This window comes from Syngnathus scovelli, chromosome 14 (genome assembly GCF_024217435.2).
Source record: "Syngnathus scovelli strain Florida chromosome 14, RoL_Ssco_1.2, whole genome shotgun sequence".
NCBI classification, from domain to species: Eukaryota; Metazoa; Chordata; class Actinopteri; order Syngnathiformes; family Syngnathidae; genus Syngnathus; species Syngnathus scovelli.
In genome coordinates, this window is record NC_090860.1 from 13239475 (window position 1) to 13258689 (window position 19215).

General features: G+C 45.9%; 4 protein-coding genes and 1 gene segment (V, D, J or C); 1 reads left to right on the forward strand and 4 right to left on the reverse strand.

The window, feature by feature from the left end:
* Nucleotides 1-82: 82 nt before the first annotated feature.
* On the forward strand, nt 83-1578 carry gadd45bb (growth arrest and DNA-damage-inducible, beta b). Its single transcript, XM_049740977.2, has 4 exons — nt 83-240; nt 643-744; nt 829-1045; nt 1138-1578. The coding sequence occupies exons 1-4, from the start codon at nt 197-199 to the stop codon at nt 1234-1236; spliced, it is 462 nt and encodes a 153-aa protein (XP_049596934.1). The 5' UTR covers nt 83-196; the 3' UTR covers nt 1237-1578.
* Nucleotides 1579-2207: 629 nt separating this feature from the next.
* On the reverse strand, nt 2208-5229 carry gng7 (guanine nucleotide binding protein (G protein), gamma 7). Of its 2 annotated transcripts, none has more exons than XM_049740998.1 (4): nt 5077-5229; nt 4799-4933; nt 3698-3813; nt 2208-3634 (listed from the first exon to the last, which is right to left on the reverse strand). In XM_049740998.1, the coding sequence occupies exons 3-4, from the start codon at nt 3776-3778 to the stop codon at nt 3509-3511; spliced, it is 207 nt and encodes a 68-aa protein (XP_049596955.1). In that variant the 5' UTR covers nt 3779-3813; nt 4799-4933; nt 5077-5229; the 3' UTR covers nt 2208-3508. The 2 variants fall into 2 exon arrangements, with proteins under 2 accessions (XP_049596955.1, XP_049596954.1); XM_049740997.1 differs by having other exon boundaries at nt 4799-4980.
* A 1350-nt stretch (nt 5230-6579) lies between these two features.
* diras1b (DIRAS family, GTP-binding RAS-like 1b) lies at nt 6580-15302 on the reverse strand. Of its 3 annotated transcripts, XM_049740959.2 has the most exons (4): nt 15222-15290; nt 14568-14616; nt 9800-10148; nt 6580-9730 (listed from the first exon to the last, which is right to left on the reverse strand). In XM_049740959.2, exons 3-4 carry the CDS (start codon nt 10106-10108, stop codon nt 9443-9445), a joined length of 597 nt encoding a protein of 198 aa, XP_049596916.1. In that variant the 5' UTR covers nt 10109-10148; nt 14568-14616; nt 15222-15290; the 3' UTR covers nt 6580-9442. The 3 variants fall into 3 exon arrangements, with proteins under 3 accessions (XP_049596916.1, XP_049596917.1, XP_049596915.1); XM_049740960.2 differs by lacking the exon at nt 14568-14616 and having other exon boundaries at nt 15222-15302; XM_049740958.2 differs by lacking the exons at nt 14568-14616; nt 15222-15290 and adding an exon at nt 13688-14042.
* Nucleotides 15303-15922: 620 nt separating this feature from the next.
* On the reverse strand, nt 15923-18533 carry LOC125981109 (receptor expression-enhancing protein 6). 3 transcript variants are annotated; one of them, XM_049740968.2, is made up of 6 exons: nt 18395-18533; nt 18188-18310; nt 17271-17364; nt 17051-17189; nt 16653-16843; nt 15923-16280 (listed from the first exon to the last, which is right to left on the reverse strand). In XM_049740968.2, exons 2-6 carry the CDS (start codon nt 18300-18302, stop codon nt 16274-16276), a joined length of 546 nt encoding a protein of 181 aa, XP_049596925.1. In that variant the 5' UTR covers nt 18303-18310; nt 18395-18533; the 3' UTR covers nt 15923-16273. The 3 variants fall into 3 exon arrangements, with proteins under 3 accessions (XP_049596925.1, XP_049596924.1, XP_049596926.1); XM_049740967.2 differs by having other exon boundaries at nt 16675-16843; nt 18395-18532; XM_049740969.2 differs by lacking the exons at nt 18188-18310; nt 18395-18533 and adding an exon at nt 17885-18035 and having other exon boundaries at nt 16675-16843.
* A 274-nt stretch (nt 18534-18807) lies between these two features.
* LOC125981369 (Ig lambda chain C region-like) lies at nt 18808-19107 on the reverse strand. The segment is given in 1 exon segment: nt 18808-19107. A coding segment is annotated over 1 exon segment (300 nt).
* Between the last annotated feature and the right edge of the window lie 108 nt (nt 19108-19215).

The following is a 19215-nucleotide window of genomic DNA, read 5'->3' on the forward strand; positions in this document are numbered from 1 at the left end:
TCAACATGACAGAAGAGGAGGAAAAAAAAAAGTCAAAGAAACAAAGCAACTAAGAGACGGCTCAGCCAATCACAACGCAGTACAGGTTTCGGTCCCGCCCCCTTTCTTTTCCCTGTGCAAAAAAAAAAAAAAAAAGGTGTTGCGAAGTTGCAGCACAGCAAATGTGCACTCGCGTTTTTTGTTTTTCCCTGCAAGCATGACCCCGGAGGGCACCTTGACTTCCAGCGTCACGGAGAACAGGTGAGCTCACCAGCCGTTTTTCACTCGCTTTTATCCGTTTCAAGTCGGGGAAAACTCGGTGGTCGCCGGGACAACCGTGACACGTATCGTTTTATTTTTTATTTATCTTACTTTTGAAGTTATTCCCTAGTATTAACTTTTCGAACGCATTCTTAATATCATATAAATATAATAATTTTATTTAGTGCCACTTAACCTGCTTGGTTCGGGGAAGTCACATGACTACGAAGCAAGGGTGACCAACCGGCGGCTCGGGGGCCATTGGCGGCCATTTTGCTGCAACTCAAACAACTAATGCATGTCCATAGTCTCCTTATTTAGATGCATTTTCCTCCTAACGCAAATATCAAACAAATGCATGTGCTAGCAACATGCTAACCGGTGTTTCTGATCTTCTATCAGTATGCAGTCCATTGGCGTGGCCCTGGAGGAGCTGCTGGTGGCGGCTCAGAAACAAGAGTGCCTGACGATCGGCATCTACGAGTCCGCTCAGCTTCTCAATGCGTGAGTTCAGCCCATAAAATTGAATTGCAGTTATGGCTAAGTTTTGCAATCCGCACGTACAATAACAAATCTCACCTTCTCCAGGGACCCGGATAGCGTGGTTCTATGCGTGCTGGCCGCCGACGGCGACGAGGCTGACGTGGCTCTGCAGATCCACTTCACGCTATTGCAGGCGTTTTGCCGCGACAGCAGCATCACCATCCTACGCGTGTCCGGGCTTCGACGACTACGTCAGCTGCTCGCCGACGCGGACGACGACAACCAACGACAAGACGGAGACATACACTGCATCCTGGTCACGGTAGGACCACGTGCACTTGAGTGGTTTCAAATTGGGGCACGACTGATTGATTGACCGAATTGCTTGGTTTATGTATGGTATTTTATCTACAGAACCCCCACGCTGACCATTGTCATCTTCGGGAAGTTGGCACCTACTGCCAGGAGAGTGTGGACCAGTGGATCCCGGAGCTGGTCCTGCAGGAACACTGAAATAAAAACACTAATATTTGCGGCTTTGCGCCCAGATGAACTTTGAACTCTCACACAAAGAAATCCGAGGCTGGAACTCGGGACATTCAACAAAGGCAGACTGGAGAATATTCCTCACCGAGGCTTGCTCAACCAGGCCGAGCTCAGTGCACGTTTCTGAGAAGCCGACAGGAATGTGGTCAAACTATGCGTGGCATTCCTGAGTACTGTACTGACGCACGCAAGAACTGTAAAGGACATTTTGGTATTCTCATCATCATATCTGTGCCTTCAACATGAACTAGAAATGTACTATATGATGTGCTGCCTATTTGACTTGAATAAATTATTTTCTTCAAATGACTCATCTGTTTCAGATTTAGTAGGAAGTGGGACAACACTGCCAACATTGCACTCTGAGCATGCAACCCACAGTGCCTCATCTATTTAATTTGCCTTTTAAAAAGGATCTATTTTTGTGGCAACGTAGCAAAGAAGATTTTGGGGTTACTTCCAAATTACGCCACAAGAGGGCGACCGAGTGAAGTAAAAACAAACTGCGCCCATTGAAACGCATGAACTTTAGTTCGTTGTCATTTGATTTGTGACGATTATTTTGATTCCAAAATGTCGTTTGACTACTATGACAATCTTCTTGCAGAGGAAAAGTGCAATAAAAACAGAAATTGGACGAGTCTTATCACTTCAGAAGTTCTTGCAATAATGAATGCACTTACTGTGGTCTTGTTTGGAGTCCATTCCGAACCATCCGGTTCCACTCTTTTCCTTGTCCATATGGAATAATAATTTATAATAAATAAATCATCATGTTCTGATTGGAACATCCGCACAACGATTTCGGGAATGCTTTTCTGCAAAGATTTATGCAAAAGCCACACGTGATTTAATTTTTACCCATTAAAGCACGATGAATCATGGGTAATATAAAAAAAAAGCCCGGATGTTCTGTTAGGAAAAAAAAAAAGAGTAAGTCTGTTATATCATCTTTTTATTAATGTTATCTACTTGTCAATATCTTTTTTCTTCAACAACAAATATCCACAAAATATTAACAGTATGCGAGGAAATACATGATTTATGTATGTATGGCACATTAGAGATACACTTAACAAAAAAATAGATTTTCCTCGCAGTCATCAGTAAAGGCAATAAAAATAACCCCCCCCCCGAAAAAAAAAAATCTAAATTCAAATCTCAAGGCGGTCTCGGCGGATTCTGTGATGTTTTGATATGAAAAGTATGAAATGTAAGTTTTTTTCTCAACACACACGCACACACACGCACGACGAGTATGCAGACGGACAATGGGCCAATCAGAAAGCGCGATATTAAATGGCCGCCAATCAGTTAAGGTTCAAATAAAAAATATGGGGCGACTACATCCCCCCATTTTGTCACTACCTTGCTCGCTGAACAGCTACCCGAGAAAAAATAATTTCAACAAATCCAAACTTTGTTGCATTTTGTAACGTTCCAAACACAATGCAAGGTAAAAATGAGCAAGTTGCATGACGCTTTGTTCAAAACTCAAAATGGCCACTTTTCAACTGATCACAAAGATGAATGAAAGTTTGTACACTGATTTTGTTTCTTTGTTGTTTTTAGAGTCAACGCAAAGGAGGCAGTTGCGTTTAAATCGAAACTAGAAGCAGGGAGGGGTTTTTTTGGGGGGCGGGAAAGTTTTAACATTTTCATCGGGCTTTGTTCTTTGTACATTGAAAGGATTTTGTACGTTTCAACAATTCCAAATCGGATTTCAAGGTGTCAGGAAATGTCCATTCCGGAAAAGTGATGGACCGACGACATTCCCGACAGGATGAAAGTTGCTTCTGATGCTACCGGAAAATGAAAGGTCAACTTTGTGCCCCTATTCTGTAGCTACTTTGTACACATGACAGCGTTAAGAAAACGTTTAAAAAAAAAAAAAAAACGCCATCTTGTTCATTGCACGTTTATCTTAAGACAAAACGTCAACAATGCACATAAGCCACGCCCGAACTCCTCCATCCTGTTTGGCTCCGCCCTACCAATCCTTGGCTCCGCCCCCAAAATAAATGCTGATGATACTCGTAGCTAGCTGACCAGCATTGTGTGAACATTAGACCAAAGCACCTTGGCTCACACGGATCTCAACCACAGTGATCGGGAAAAAAAGAACACGACCGTCAACCATCTTTACTCCGACCGTATGGCGCTTTTCCAGAGAGGCTATTTCAGGAGTGTATGTGTTTGTGTGTGTGCGTGCATGTGTGTGCGTGTGTGTGGAGCGCGGCTATAGGATGATGCAGGGCTTCTTGTCCTTAAAAGGGTTTTCGGACGTGGGAACGCCGACCAGCAGGGGGTCGCTACGAGCGTGCTGCTCGCAGTAGCTCATCAGGTCGGCGGCCGCTTTGGACACCTGATGGGATCAACATGAAACTTTTATAATTGTGTTTATAAAAAATACAAATCCATGCATTACCTTAATCCGCTCAATCCCCGCCTCGATCCTCAGCTGCTCCACCAGTTTCCTGGCCTGGGCGATATTATTAGTGGTGGACATACTTATCCATCAGAATGCGCCAAAACTGCAGAAAACTGTGTAAAAGAAAGAGAGAGTAAATAACGTGTGTGTACCAAAACTTCATCATTTGCGTTACTGGATGGTGAAGTGTACCCAACTGTGTCGGACTCGCTGCTATTGTCAACCTCTTGACTCAGGAGAATCCAGTTTAATTACTCTACTCTGAAACTCTGGGCTTACTTGTTTTTAATTAAGTGTGAGAGAGACGGAAGGGAAAAAAAAACCTTCATTCAGCATTTTGCCTTTTTGTCTGACTGCATGGGCTCTTCATTTGTCTTCTGTATATTTTCATGTGCAATTTTTCATGAAATAAAACCTATTTTATAATGTGATGACATCACTGTCTCATAAAACCATGGTTATTCTTTAAATATTTATTTTTACATGAATTAAAATGCTCAATTCATTTGAATTCCGCGCTCTGATTTTTTTTTCATTATTAATATTTAATTGCATGGCTCGCTGTCATAATTAATGCGCTCAGCCTGTTGATCCTCTGCAAACTTTCCCTGTGCAAGCATGAATTGGTTGAGTTTGGAAGATTACAACGCACATGCGCGCGCACGCACGCACACATCCATTACGATTTGTGAAAAAGCTGACGTGCCGTAAAGTCACGCGCGCGCATACACTCTCACGCACACACTCGCACCCGCGCGCGCTCACGCACACACTAATGGTGTATCGATGCATAGGGGCCTTCGGTTCGGAACCGATGTGCACGGTGCACACGCATGCAGGCCCCGTGCCCGAGAAGCACAATGCGGGGGTTTGGAGGGCTGGAACAGTGTGTCCCTTTTTGCATGTCCACAGTCTGTACACACGCACACAAAACACGCACATAAGCACGAGTGTGTGTGTTTGGGGGGGGGGGGGGGGGGTCCCTGCAACAGGCCCTGATGGGTGTCACTTAGCTAAAATGAGGGGGGGTGGGGGGGGTCAGACATTTAAAAGCCACAATGGCCACATGCCTCTAGCTATTTTGCAAAAAGGACCTACTTGTGTGAGTAAAGAATCTTCCACGCAGCCAGACAGAGTCCAACACCGGCAGCAGCGGTCTCTCCTAGCCGGCGATGGGCTGGGGAAATCCGGCTTCGTGACACCGATGGAGTCCGCCTCCGCCGCTACGGACAGCTTGGGGATGGAGGGGGCGGGCCGTGGAAGGCAAGGCAAGGCAAGGGCTTCAGCGTGCGTGCGCGTGCGTGCATATAGGTGTGGGAAATACAGGCATTGGAAATCGTGATCATAAAAGGAGCGATTAATGTGGCCCAACTCACCTCGGAATGCGCTAGTGGCGATTTAAAGGGCCAGTCGGGCTGTTTCGTCTGCAGCCTCTGCTGCCGTCGACAAGGAGCCAAACGCCTCCCTCCCTCCGTCCCTCCTCTCTCTTCCCCCTCTTCGTCTTCCTCCTCCTCGCTCCCCCTAGCGTCTGTCCATCCCTCCAGCCAGTACATCAACGAGTAAAAGACGATTTAAAACTGTTCACACGTGTGTCTGTGGCACGCCTTGTCAGAATGCATTAAGTAAAAAAAATATTAAAAATATATTTCTTGCTTTGGCTCCTAAAAGATTTGGAGAAATTAAGTTAAACACAGAAAAGGGCTGATTTTTTTTGTCGTGACCCAAATAGTTAAGTTGTTTTGGGTTATAATAATAAAAAAAAAACAATTATGGATTCCTAGATTGATTCTTTTTTGTTGAAAAAATAAAATAGTTGTGTCAAAAATAAGAGCAATTTGGACCCTTTTTAAAGCGCATGATTATTGATCCTGCAGTGCTCTGTTCTGTCACAAGAGAGCGCTCTCATCCAATTTGTGCTTGACATCCTTTGAAAGCGACTTGCGGGTGTGTGTGGGATGGGGGGGGGGCGCTCCTTTTCTTTCTGCACAAACAAGAGTGCTGCATGCGCTTCCTGAAGGATGCTGATAGAGCATCTCCATGCGGTGCTCAGCCAAACCGGCAGCCATGTTGGGGCTGACAGGGCGAGGGCGGCGATAGTTGAGGGGGCACACTCTACCGTCATTCGGATCACCATAACACCCGCAAAAATTGTCCTCAGCGGGGGTCAGGCGCCGCGCAAAAAACGTGGTCGACGTCACACCGTCTCCATGGCAACAGCGCGACGGTGGGTGACCAGTTAAGGGTGGGGTGGGGGCGGCTGGGAGGGAGGAGGGGGGGGGGGGGGAGTTCAACGCGTGGGCTGTGAATTCTGATGCCGATGACAATTCCTGTTTTACGTCATGCGAGTGGGAGGGCGTGGTGGTTTCCATCGCTTCCATGCGCAACTGCTGCAAATGAGGAGATTCGATTTCCCAGTGCGCGTGCAGTCGGCATCTTCTCTGCTGCCTCAAACACACCGAGCAAGCCCACTTCAAATTATATTATGCTATTGCCAGCAGTCTTTTGTCAAACAAGCAACCAGATTTTGAGATTCCCCACTTTGCACCTTCGTAAAGATTGAAAGTGACGTCACATTTCTTTCTATTTCACTTTGGAGTTGTTTGAATATGCAAACATGATGCACCATGATGGGGAAGAAAAGGCAGGCGACAAGGTTCAAGTTCACAATTTTATTAGGAAAATCATTTTGCAGATTTGATTATTATCATCATCTATAGTTTTATATTTATATATATACTGTATGTTATTTTCAGTTATTCAGAGGATGCATCAGCACAGTATATCTTAATAGGAAGACTATTGCTAGAATAAATATCTATACATCTGAATTAGTTCAGTTAACTTGGTTTTGAAAAAAAAGGCAATAATACAAAAAAAAAAAACATGAAGTGCCCAAAAAAAAAATCATCCGCAAAATCAAAATATTTTATTTTATTTTTTCCTTTTGCGCTGCAAGTTTAGAAAAAGACAAAAGATGATTCACAGTTTGTGTCCTTGTTCTCATGCTGGCAAGAACACCCAAAAAATGGGGGAGCATGCGGGAATGAAGAGCCCGGAGGAGCGCCTAAATAATAAAAAATAAAAAAATGCGCTTCCTATGATGGATCCGATCGACAGATCGTGTCGCCATGGCAACCTGTGACACCACAGGCCGCAAAACAAGTGTCCATGTCTCACTGATTATCAACCGGTTTCAGCCCCCCCCCCAATCTTCTCCGGGCTCCGTACAAATTTCCCGGTTGCGCCTTTAGAATCTGCGTCTCACTCTTTATTTACAACTATCTACAAGGACCTGTGAGCAGTGCAACCTACTCGTCAATTCATGAAGAAAATAAAAAGATGAATCCCTGTATGTGAGGAACATTGGCATGAATGGATTTCTAACGGCCTTGTGTACATTTGTGTGTGTGTGTGTGCGTGGGCGTGTTGGTGACTCATGCAGACGACAGCATCGAATATGTAACCATAGCGAATGTACGCAAGTAGGAGGCTGAGTGTACACGCTATGACTACTGCGGATTTTAACGGATTATTTTCAAGTTAATATTTTGAACTGTTTGGGTTGAAGATTGGATTTGGGGTGGTCTAAAGATCTGGTCGGCGGCCATTTTGGACCATTGTGTGTTGAAGTCAAAATAAATTTAACAGTTAAAATATTGGTGGCAGCGGGATCGTTCCCTGCGGAACACCCAAGCCTTGGGGCGGTGCTACATTAGCTTTTTCATCAAATTTGGCAATTTGATGAATTGGTGCTGTGGTCACACACATGCTCTGCTGCTTATTTTGATATTTAATACAGAGTAGTGATTCAATTGATTTGTAGCCAGGAACTTCCTGCTAATCTCTCTTGGTGATTCCCATGCCGCCCCCAACAATCAGCGAAAAAGGACAGACGGCTGGTAGAGGAAGTCGGACAAGTTTATTGGTGTGGAATAATTTCACAGCTCAATCACTATTCTGTATTAGATATAAAATGGCCGTGGGGGATTGTGGACTGCAGGAAGAAACAACAATCAGAAGCACTACAATGTCATTTTAAACTTCTCATCAATAACGTTAGCGCCACTGCACATTATAGGTCTAACTTTACTTTGTGTACTTAAGTTTTTAATTTTTAAATCATAGTGTTTGTGTGTCTTTGCGACCTATTGAACTTGGTTTATTGGTGTCGTAGCAGTCACTAGTAATCACTAAAGTTGTGAGTATTGCACATGCTAAGCTATAGGCTAATGTAAAATGAATTTGAAATGATAAAGTGTTTTGGGGAATTTGGGACTTAACCCTAGTTTGGGCGATATATCAGGTTTAAATTCACGACCCTATCCAAGTGATTGGTGGGCGGCCATTTTGTTTCCATATAACACGTGCATGCGTGGAGCCTTATGCACAGGCAGATTAGTGCCTCCGTCTTTCACACCCCTTTCCTATTCATAGCTTTCTCTCGCTCTGCTTCCCACCCGCACAACAAACACGTCAGCCCAACAAACGCCGTTAGCCGACAATCTGGCGCGCTAACAAGCGCCGCGAATAGCGCAGCTGCTAGCTAACAGGTATATTCACGGCGTCATTAGTCTGATTGAATTTTGTGTTATGTTGTTGCTTTCGTAAGAGTGACTGCTAGCTTGATGTGGGGTGTCGGGGGGGAGGGAATAGAATAAAAGAGATAGAAATAGGAAAATGTATTGTGCTTTTTTGTCTTCAATGTATGCAAACGTGTGTTTGTGTTATAAAGTGCAATGTGTGTGTTGAGCGGACTATGAATGCCTCGTGAAGTTAAAATGTTTGACACTCACTTCTGTTTTGCTGTGTCACTGCGTGAAAGCGGCTCCTTTAGCTCTTTTGCTGGGCTCTGCGTAAAAAATCGATCGGGTCGTCATCAGAATTTGTGGATGTCGTACGTGAATTCTGTGTGGAAGGCAAAATAAGATTTCTGTTACGGCCTCGATGTTGCAATTTTGCGGGGTCTTTGTGCGTTCAAAGATGCGAGAACCAATTTACACGTCGCGCCAGACACTCGCGTTGATGAACTCGTCACCGGGTCTCTGTGTGAAATAAGAATCGTAAAGTGTGAGATGAGGAAGTAACAATCCAAATAATACAGATTTAGGTTGCACAAGGAAAATAAATACATCCATCACTTTTTTTTTTTTTTTGTTATAGTCGTGTGCTTTTTTTTGTGTGTTTTGACTTAAAGCATCAAAAACAAGGCAAACAACAAAACGAAAGTGGACATTCTTGACCTTCAGAAACGCCCCGAATTCCCGTCCAGTCTCACCAGCTTGGCGATTGGTCTCGAGGAAAAAGCAAGCAAGGTAAGACGAGGTTGCTGGAGCGCTCCGGTTTCCCGACGCTCCCTAAATGCGTCACGCTTTCCGAAGAGTCTTAAAAGGATTGTTGCGTCGTGTGTGCGTTACCACTTGGGCTGACGAATGAGGAGAGGGGGGTTGTTGGTTTTTTTTCTTCTCGTCAGGGTGGGGGCGGGGTCTGGTCGTACATGGCGTTTATTTACATCCTTCTTGTGTGGTTCATGCTCTCCCACCTCACAGGAAAAAAAACAAGCTCTTAACCTTTAGTTTGTCTACACGATGAGTATGTGGAGGGCGGATTAGAGGATTCCCGTCGGACGATCCGATCCACGGCGTTAAACCAACGCCGAGTCATGAGATGGGAGATGATGCGAATGACGTGGGGGGTGGGGGTGGGGTTCCTGTTTGCGTGGTCGTCCTTCTTTCCAGCCGTCGTTTACATGAGGCTGCACTTGCCCTTCAGTCTCTCGGCGCGCGACTGCTTCCCTGAGCGCTTGCCGTCGATGTTGAGGCTCATGTTGCGCTTCTTGTCCAGGTTGAGAAGCTCCTGGAAGAGCTCGGTCACGTTGTGGTTGGTCTTGGCCGACGTCTCCATGAAGGCGCACTTCCACTGGCTGGCCTGCGCCTCGCCGTCCTTGGTGTCCACCTCGCGCTGGGTCTCGTCGCTTTTGTTGCCAACCAGCATGATGGGGATGGCCTCCACGTTGCCCTTGATGGCCAGCACCTGAGAACCAGCGGTCCAGAATCAGCATCTGAGGCAGCCATTTTGGTTGAAAGACAAAGACAAGCTCACCTGTTGGTAGATGGGCTTGAGCTCCTCCAGCGACTGCTTGCTGGTGATGGAGTAGACCAGGATGAAGGCGTGTCCCTTGGAGATGGAGAGGCGCTGCATGGCGGGGAACTGGTGGCTCCCGGTGGTGTCGGTGATCTGCAGCGTGCACACGCTCTTGTCGCAGCTTATCACCTGGCGGTAGGTGTCCTCCACGGTGGGGATGTAGGTGTCGCGGAAGGTGCCCTTGACGAAACGCAGCACCAGGGAGCTCTTCCCGACGCCGCCCGCCCCGAACACCACCACGCGGTAGTCGTTGCTCTGCTCCGGCATTCTGGCGCCCCCGCCTTTCAGCCTTCAGACACTGTCACACCTGAGGAGAGTTGGCTTCGGGTTAAACAGAAATCAGTCCCAGCAAGCATGGATGCCGATCTTCTGTTTCATTACAGAGGCATCTTCGTGAAGCAGCCTATTATGGGACCTTAAAGCCTGCATCCAACCGCTGCATAAATAAATAATGCATCGAGCGCTCGCATTATGCGCGTCTCTTCCAGCGGTGGCAAAATGGCGGTCGGCGGTCAGTTCTGTGCAACATACAAAGCGGGACTACGGAACAAAATACGCTTGCCACCGGCCAAACGGACATTGCGCAATCCTCCTCCATGCACACGTTAAAGAGGTGACTGCAACTGTTGCTAACCAGAACAGCAGCACCTACAGCATATCTCAAATGTTACCAAATAAGCTAGCCACAAACCAACACACAAACTAACCATCAGACTACGAAGCACCTAAGTAACCTGCTCATCTCCCAAATGGTCGGCGGTGTCTTTGAACTGAGGAGTCTGGAACATCTCCCTCCTCCTCCTCCCCCCCCCCTCCTCTCCTGCAGTGATGATGCTGTTTGATCAATAAGCGAAGGCCTGTGAGCTTCTCAACGGCGGGGTCTCGTCTGTCTATCCGTCTGGCTTCTCTCCTCCACCCCCCCCTGCTTTCCTTTCCTCCTGGGAGCCGGCTCCGTGACGACGCCACCGCCACTCATCAACCCCCCCACCCACCGCCGCCTTTTTCATGCAGCTAAAATTAGCCATCAACACACTCACACACAGGTGACACACATGCGAGCCCGGCTGTTTTTTTTTTCCCCCTCCTGGCAACCCACTCCCATCCTGTCCCACTTGAAAAGCGCGTACACAGCTCCTTTTAATGAATTAATGCTACAAATGCATCTTCTGCATTCGTGCTCCATTAGCAGATAGCTTTGGCACACAAAAAACATCATCCATCCATCCATCCATCTATGCTTCCTTCCTTTCTTATTTCCCAGCTGGCGGGAAATGTCACCTTCCGCCGTGGCTAAATATGCACATAATAATTTGCCGGGCGAGAGCCACTCGACGCATTAGCATCAAACATAAAAGACAATGGCCGCCTTCGCAGATCAAGAGCCTGATTAAAACCACACGCCGTGTGCGGAGGTATCCATCTTTTAATCGGGGGATATTGGAATGCGGCGGATATATACAGTAGACGAGCACGCCTATTTGAGCCGCCGCTGGCCAAATAGGATCAACAGCTTTAGACACACACATACACACTAATGTGTGTAACTGCAGCCTCTTTCCCAGCATGCCGTGGGAGGAATGTGCGATTCTTTTTTTTTTTTTTTTCCTCTCCCCTTCCTCCTCGTGACTCACTACAGCCAGCGTTTTCGTCACCGTCACGCCACCGCAAGTGCTGCTCTCGCAAACACAACACAAACACATTTATGTGTGGGCCGACCGACAAAAGTAGCTAACGAGCAGATGAACAAGTCAACCAATCTATCAACAAACTACCCAGAAAATGAACCAATGAATGGACCGGGTTGAAGAACCTAACAAACCATTTGTGGCCCACGACCCGCAGGTTGCTCAATAGATTTCGTGCTTGTGCACGTTAGACAAGATTGTAGCGCCGTAGTCTCGGTTTAGTCACTAATCACCGAGCTTAGCCTCTTCAGTCTGTCCGCACTGACCCAATTCCCAAGACGTAAAGTTCCTGCTTGCCTTCTTCTCGCTGCAAAAACAAAATTGTGTTTTTTTTTTAGATTTGTTGACCTGAACTTCAGTTTGTTTTGATCAAAATTCGAGTATCTTCTGCAGAATAATCCACAGCTCGATTTATGGACTTCACTGCATGCACCACATGAGCAGATCAGCACAGTAATTACAAGGCGGGGAGGTGTCCATTACTCACAAAGTCTTCACAAGGGTCCTTATGTTCAGTGGTGTGACAACATCATCGTCTTCCTGAGTCGGTTAACACGAGGAGTCAGACGTGACGTGACTGCGTGTAAGAGTGCGGTGTAATTAGTGTGTAGCCGTGTGTATTAGCGCCGCGTATTAGCTTGACCCGGAGCATCTCTCGCTAAGAAGCTGCTAATACCGCAACTCGTCATGATAAACACTCACGTTGGATCACCCGCGTCGCTAATACGGAGCAATCATTCGCATTTCACGTTTCTTTTTACCTTCCTACAGTGCAACCGCAAATAATTCAGGTTGACTTTTGAAATGTTTTGTCAAGGGTGAGCAAAGTATGGCCAGTGGGTCACATGCAGGCCATTTTTTTTTCATTTAATTTCATTTAATTGTGATCATTTGTGTAATCAAAAATGTTATTGAAATAAGTCTACATAATATTTGCTCAAAATTCTTCACTTTGTCATTATTTTGAGGGAACAAATTATTTTTAAAAAATTGGGATAGAAATACAAAAAATGCATGCATGTGACGCAGCTGCCCGCAGTGACAGATGGGAGGCGAGGCGGACCACTTGGATCCACTCGCCCGCTTTTTTTTTTTTTTTTTTTTTTTGCTCACTAATTCCGCTCGAGCCGCGACTGAATGCAGCGCAGATGGCAAACAAAGAGAGGGAATCCTGCTCTGGATGGCACGTGATGTAACCGGGATGAAGGCCATGTCGTGCATGGGATTGGAAGAAGAAAAAAAAATAAGTCATGAGAAACAGTGCTAGGAAATAGCAGCTTGCGGCACCAATGTGTCTAATTAACACAAAATCCTCCACGTGTTCACCCTGAAATGCACAATTGTTTGTTTTTAGGGGGTGGAGGTTGTTAAAAAAAAAAAAAAAAAGCATCCGAATTCTAACACCTTGCTTATTTCAAACATATGCGTTTTAGCCTGCTAGCTTAACGCTAAATAGCATTTTTGTTGGGTTTCTAAAATCCCTTTAAGCAATGGATTGAACAAAAGCATATGCAACAGGCAACTTAAATCACTCATTCTTTATCCTCTGCAAAGAGCAATAGCATTAGTGCCATAGTGATGAACAGTGTCCCAAAAACGGTTTCAAAGTTATGGAGTGTCAATTTCCCTAATTAAATCTACATAATGTCATTTTTTTGCTACATTTTAAATGTCAATAAATCCATGCTAAAGTGAAACGCACTTGAATAAGTATTCACAGTGCTGGACTTTTTTGGTGCAATATGTCTCGCCATAAAGTGCAGCTTCAAATAGACATCCAGATGGGAGGATTAACAACCACCACCACCACCACCATCATCATCACCATCACCACCATCATCACCGTCACACAGTCATCACGGAGCAGCTTCATGCGTCACGATGACAAAGAAGGGAGGAAGGAAGGCTGCAAAGAAGGATGGATGGAGGGGAAGGAAAGAAGGAAGGATGCAAGGGGGCGCCATTACAGAGCTCATTCATAAATACCGGAGCAGCGCCATCTCACAGAGGTAGCATTATTTTTGGCAAGGGTGACACCCCCCCCCCCCCCCCCCCCAACATCCTCCCCTCAAATAAACGAAAGATTGTCTCCTGCAATACACATCGCTCCAACATGGCTCCACAACATACAATCGTGTGCGTGAGTGTGAGATGGTCGCACCTGCGTGTGCGTCTCCTCGTCGTCGTCACGAGCGCAAAAGCGAGGCGAGGAGGTAGAAATGTCGGTTGGGTTAAAAAAAAAAAAAGTAAAAAAAAAAAAAAACTAACAAAAGAAAAGAGACAAGAGATTTTTTGGTTTAAAGCATCGTGAACCCGCTTTCACGTCCAGCTCATCGTCGTCCCGGTTTCCGCCACGGTCGCTTGCCCCCTCTCCTAGTTGTCACTCTCACGCACCATCTATCTATCTCCTCCTCCTGCTCGTCGTCTCTCTTTCCGTCTCTCTCTTTTTGCCTCTCCCACTCTGACGTGGGAGGGGCTACACGTCCTCCTTTCCCTTATCGCTCACGTCCTGTGCTGATAAATAGCACCATATGCAACGGTCGGTGAAAATACTATAAATAAAAATCTAGAAAAAAAAAACATTCAATGTGCTCCTCAAACTTTTACATTAACTAGGGTAGTAGTCCTAAGTGTTCATCAACGTGTAGATGGACTCAATCGAGGCCTTGACTTCGTTTTTAATTTATTCATAATGGTGGCCATGAATGTATTTATTTTATTCATTAAGGGACCATTTAGTGACCGTGTGTCTCTATATTCATAACGTTCCCCCTAATCAATCCTTAGCTTGGCACGCCAATGTCGCTTTTGAACGGGCGCGTCGCAAAATCATTTCCGGTTTGTTGAGCGCTGAATCAGCACTGCGGACAGCGACGTCGGAAAGGCCTTCAGAACCGAGGACAGCAAGGGAAGCGTTGCTAACCCGAAGTGAAATGACTAAATTATTGTTATTGGATACGTGGTCATATCGGTCCACATCAACACGGACTATAGCGTTATTTCAAAGGGCACAACTTTTTATTTTGGAACGTATGACTCACCATCAGTAGGAGCTGATACTCTGCCGCCCTCTGTCGATGATCGGAGGAACTACACACATACGTAATGGTCCAAGAACATTATTTTTAGTGATTGTACTAAGTTAATCTTGTTTTTCCTTTTTTTAATCACTTCACTGGTTTCTTTTATTTCAAACAACTTGTTTTAGGTTCGTTACCTGACATGTTTCGTACTAAGATGAACTTAGTACAATTATTACGAAGAAGTTATGGAGAGAACTGCGTGAAGGAATTTCGCCTCCTCGAAAAGCTGACGAAAAAACGAGCTCGCTACAGGAACCACCTGAGATTCAATCTACGCCGGCCAGCCTGACAATCAAGAACCCAATCCCGACCAGGAATGCGGAAAGGATTCTCAGAAGAGTGCGGATGAGTCTGGTCAAAGAACGGATACGGCGCACAACCAACAAACTCAACAACATTAACGATGAACTACAGCGGCTGACGGAACAATTCAAACACCTGGACAATAACACAGAAACAACACGACACGGACATTTAGATAATATACACGAACAGGAATTCGTTGCCACAAAAAATCGACACATCGGGAAATTGGACAGACTCATCGCACAAAAGAAGGCACACACATATCAACGATAAATGGATTCACAATATGTCACGCCACAAACTCACCCAGGCAGAACGCAGCATACAGCATACTCTGCAACCTGGAACAGCATTCTGGAGAGGAGAAGGGACAGCAGAGGGCGTGACTCACCTGTCAAATCTGACAGGTAAGCCACGCCTTCGTCCATCAGCTGATAAAGACGCGTCACTATCACATCTGTGATGAAGGCGGAAGAAACCGCCGAAACATGTCAGGTAATGAACCTAAAACAACTTGTTTGAAATAAAAGAAACCAGTGAAGTGAATAAAAATTTTTGTTGAATTACAGAAGGCATGACTTACATGGTGTCGATGGTTTGTCGTGCACTTGGAACACTCATCACGAGGCCTTGCAACAATATCAAAAACATTTGTTACAGTACTGAGTGATGAATAAAGTGCATTATATACACGCACACGCACAAACACACGCACGGGATGGCGTGTGCGCGTCCACGTGGCCTGGCTGGACCATTTCTTGCGCATTCTCTGCAGAGCCTGGCACAATAGGACGTCCCATTGAAGGCCTCTCGAGCGTGAACTCAGCCAAACACAAATTAGCATCCGGGCAGTTAGGTCGAGTGAAAGCTTCGTAAATGTGCTCTCGAGGCTTGTGGCGATGGCTGACAGGGCAGCTGAAAAGAAGAAGGTGATAGATACATCGAGGGAAAACAAAGCTGGAGCCTTTTGTCACCAGGAGCGAATGAAAAGCAGAGTGAGAAATATCTGACAGTTGATCATATTTCCAGTTTATTACGTCTTCATAATCACTTGACAGATGGGAGGGAGTAAAAAAAAAATGTGCGAGCTGTGCTTGGAAACGGAACACCAATGTGGCATTATTTTTTTTTTCATCATTTCGATTCCAAAGTGACATGGCTCAGTAATGCACAACATCTTGCGGGAGTGGTGAATGTGATGCGGATCGTACCCATGGCAATAAAGTGACAAAGTTGGGTTTTTTTTTTTTTTTGGGACAAACAAAAACATACATATCTTCTTACACTCATACACACGTTCTCACACAAACTAGTGTTCCCAAGATCCTCACTGGTCCTTGTTGTGGTTCAGAGCCCGATTAACAGCTAAAAAATAAAAGAGAAAGACATTTTATAGAATTCTTTTTCTTCAAAAGCCTCACTTGAGCAATACAGTGGTACCTCAAAGCAGTCAACTTACCTTTGAGGTACCACTGTTTAATGGACTGCATGCACTTTTGGGTGGCGAAACCTCAGACGATATTGCTTTTAAAAATATAAAACATTTAGCGGTAGTCACTGACTTTCTGCCACCCAGAAGTAGCCAAGCACCTACTTTTTTTTTTTTTTTAATAAGCATTGCCAAGCGTGAAGATGGCATACGAGCAGGTTAGGTGACGCTTGCCGGGGTTGGCGTGCGGGACAGGAGGCAGCTGCGGCCGCTGGCATGCCGGAGATATAAAACGCGGTGGTACTTGCATGTACACTGTGGGTATCTCACCCTCCTGCGTGACGCTCTCCGACACGCTCTTGGCCTTGGCGCTCAGGTCGGTCACCACGCCGTCCATAGCGGCCTGGTGTTTCAGGAAGAAAGGCCGGATGACGCGCTTGTACAAGATGTCCGAGCCGTTCCATGTGATGGGAGCCATGCACCAGATGAGGAAGACGCACTGCGTGGAGACGCCGTTTGTCAACAATCACACAATTCAAGATGGCGTATTCGTAACCATGGAAACGTGCGTTGTTCTACCTTGATGGAAGCTTAAAAGGAGTTTTTTGTTTTTCAATAGAGCAGTTAACTATTTTCACCACAACAGCTGCTGCGTTACCAGTATTGTCCACTAGAGGGCGCAATGTCCACACGCAAACTGAAGTACCTTCCCGGCGTAGTAAAAGGGAAACCAGAAGAGGAAGAGATCGGAGAAGGCCTCCACGACGCTGAAGAGTCCGTAGACCACCCAGTAGGTGAGCCACTGCGTGTCGTCTTCCTTCACCGTGCTCTCGATGGCTTTGATACTTCAAAAGACGTGCAAATCACTCATCAGCAAATGACAAAAAAAACAAAAGCAGCGATGTGGAGGTGTTGCCGAAACATACGAAAAGTACGCCGGATAGACGAAGCCGATGAGGTTGCACAGCAAGGACGCTCCGTAGCCGAAGAGAAGATAGAGTCCCACCAAACCCAAGACACCTGCAAAAGCAGAGTACAAGTTTCACAAAGGAAGTGAGTGGGTGGCAAAGTTTAATCAGCAACTTGACTGACACGTCGGCGTATCGCCAGCAGGATGAGGAGAAGCGCAAACAGTGAAAATCAAAAGGCGGCTTGAAACTTTCTCAGTGGCTCCGTGTTGAAACATGAGTCATAACACTGGTGACAATATGTAAATATTTGACATGCAGATACAGACAAAATGGAGCACCCGGGGGGGACGGAATACGATGTGGTGGAGCGGAATGAAATACCAGCCGAGCTTTGCAACTCTGGAGGGTGATAAAAATACTCGTGGGACCAGCTGGGAGTGGTGTTTCATTTATTTAGTGTGTGTGTGTGCGTGAGGGGTGATCATTTAACAGCAATGAAGAATGTGTACATAGTGTAAGAACATCACAAATATATAAAGAGTGTATAGAGACCTATCATTGCAGTCAGATAAGGAGTTAATCGAATTGGTCATCAAATTAATCGACGACCATTTTGATGATGTACTTACTGTACATGCCGGTCTGCATTTTTGAAGTTCAATAAGTTCCCAAAAACTGTTTTTTTCTCCAAATACCTCTATTTAAGTACAGGACTTTTAGAACCTGTATCTGTAATTAACCCAAGAGGAAGCGAAAACTAGCAGTAAAGTCCAACATGTGCAAATGTGTGACGTCATCATGGCTAGCTCATACAAACTTGCTAGCTTGATGTCGAAGGGGTCGCTTTTATTTCTAAACGTCATCGTTTTTGTCTCTTTGTTTTTGAGTTTAAAACACAAAGGGGGTTGTAGCAAGTATGCGGGCGTACGTACCCAAGACGATATATTCTCGTTTCATTCCCGTTTTTTGCTCCAGCTTCGCCAGCTGGTCGGTGACAAAGTTCTTCTCATGGAGCAAAGTCACAAATCGCTCCTTGAAGTGACTCATCGTTGAGCCTGGAAAGTGACAGAAAACAAGGAAAAATGGCCCAAAATGACGACTAGGTGGATCTGGTGTTGAAAACCGGTTGTTTTACTAACCTTTATAGGAAAAGTTGCTTTTATAAAGACAGCTTTTGGTCAGCAGCTGTGGTGGAGTCGTGAGGGGGGGCGGGTTGAAGCCGGCTAGCCAATCAAGGGGCTTGTGACGCAAGAGGCGGGGTTAAGTGAGGCTTGCTGGCCAATCAGAGACGAGAGTAACGTTCACCGCGACAGGTGAAGGGAAAAAAACGGTTCTTTATTGTGCCATGATACATTCACCATTTTGTTTCATTTTATTTCTCTCTAGGCTACCTGTCACAATATAAATGTGCTTGGTGAGATGTCTATTTGTCGTGTTACCAAGTTTGCTTCCCTTTTCCGATAAGCAGCAGATACAGAGACGGGTGGTGATACTCAGACATTTTATTTCACAATGCTTCACCGTTGCAAAGACACAGACACGGGTTCAGGCTCTACTCTGAGCATTGTCCTGGGTTGGGCACGGTTTGCGTGACGGGCGTTTGCCCGGCGAAGCTGGCCTCGCAGCTCACTGATTGTGCCTTGCGCCACTGGTCTGCTGAGAGGCTCAAGGTGCTGGTCCAACCGTAAAACCCATTCGCCTCTTCCGGGAAACTGCGCGACACCCCCGAGGTAACGGAGCTGCCATCAACCTTCCAGTTCAAGGTCCAGGTTTGGGGGCGCCCTTTGGCCACGCACACGGCTGTGGCCTTTCCCGTTTCCATCTGCTCCTTGGAAGGAGGGAAGAGGGTCATGGTGGGCCGAAGCACATCATCCGCTGTCAGGGGGACAGGACAAGAGACAAGCAGTTTTTTCCAATTACACACACTTTCAATGTCACTTAGGTCACGGTTCGGGTCATG

Excerpts from the sequence above, each read along its gene's own strand:
- gng7 (XM_049740998.1), bottom strand. The coding sequence starts at position 3,778 with ATGTCCACCACTAATAATATCGCCCAGGCCAGGAAACTGGTGGAGCAG. Across the intron at positions 3,635-3,697 it reads CGGGGATTGAGCGGATTAAG|GTGTCCAAAGCGGCCGCCGA; the intron begins GTAATGCATGGA and ends TGATCCCATCAG.
- diras1b (XM_049740960.2), bottom strand. The coding sequence starts at position 10,108 with ATGCCGGAGCAGAGCAACGACTACCGCGTGGTGGTGTTCGGGGCGGGC. Across the intron at positions 9,731-9,799 it reads TCAAGCCCATCTACCAACAG|GTGCTGGCCATCAAGGGCAA; the intron begins GTGAGCTTGTCT and ends GCTGGTTCTCAG.
- gadd45bb (XM_049740977.2), top strand. The coding sequence starts at position 197 with ATGACCCCGGAGGGCACCTTGACTTCCAGCGTCACGGAGAACAG. Across the intron at positions 241-642 it reads TCCAGCGTCACGGAGAACAG|TATGCAGTCCATTGGCGTGG; the intron begins GTGAGCTCACCA and ends ATCTTCTATCAG. Across the intron at positions 1,046-1,137 it reads TACACTGCATCCTGGTCACG|AACCCCCACGCTGACCATTG; the intron begins GTAGGACCACGT and ends TTTTATCTACAG.
- LOC125981109 (XM_049740967.2), bottom strand. The coding sequence starts at position 18,302 with ATGAGTCACTTCAAGGAGCGATTTGTGACTTTGCTCCATGAGAAGAAC. Across the intron at positions 17,190-17,270 it reads GTCTATCCGGCGTACTTTTC|TATCAAAGCCATCGAGAGCA; the intron begins GTATGTTTCGGC and ends CGTCTTTTGAAG. Across the intron at positions 16,281-16,674 it reads GGAGAGCGTCACGCAGGAGG|CTGTTAATCGGGCTCTGAAC; the intron begins GTGAGATACCCA and ends TTTATTTTTTAG.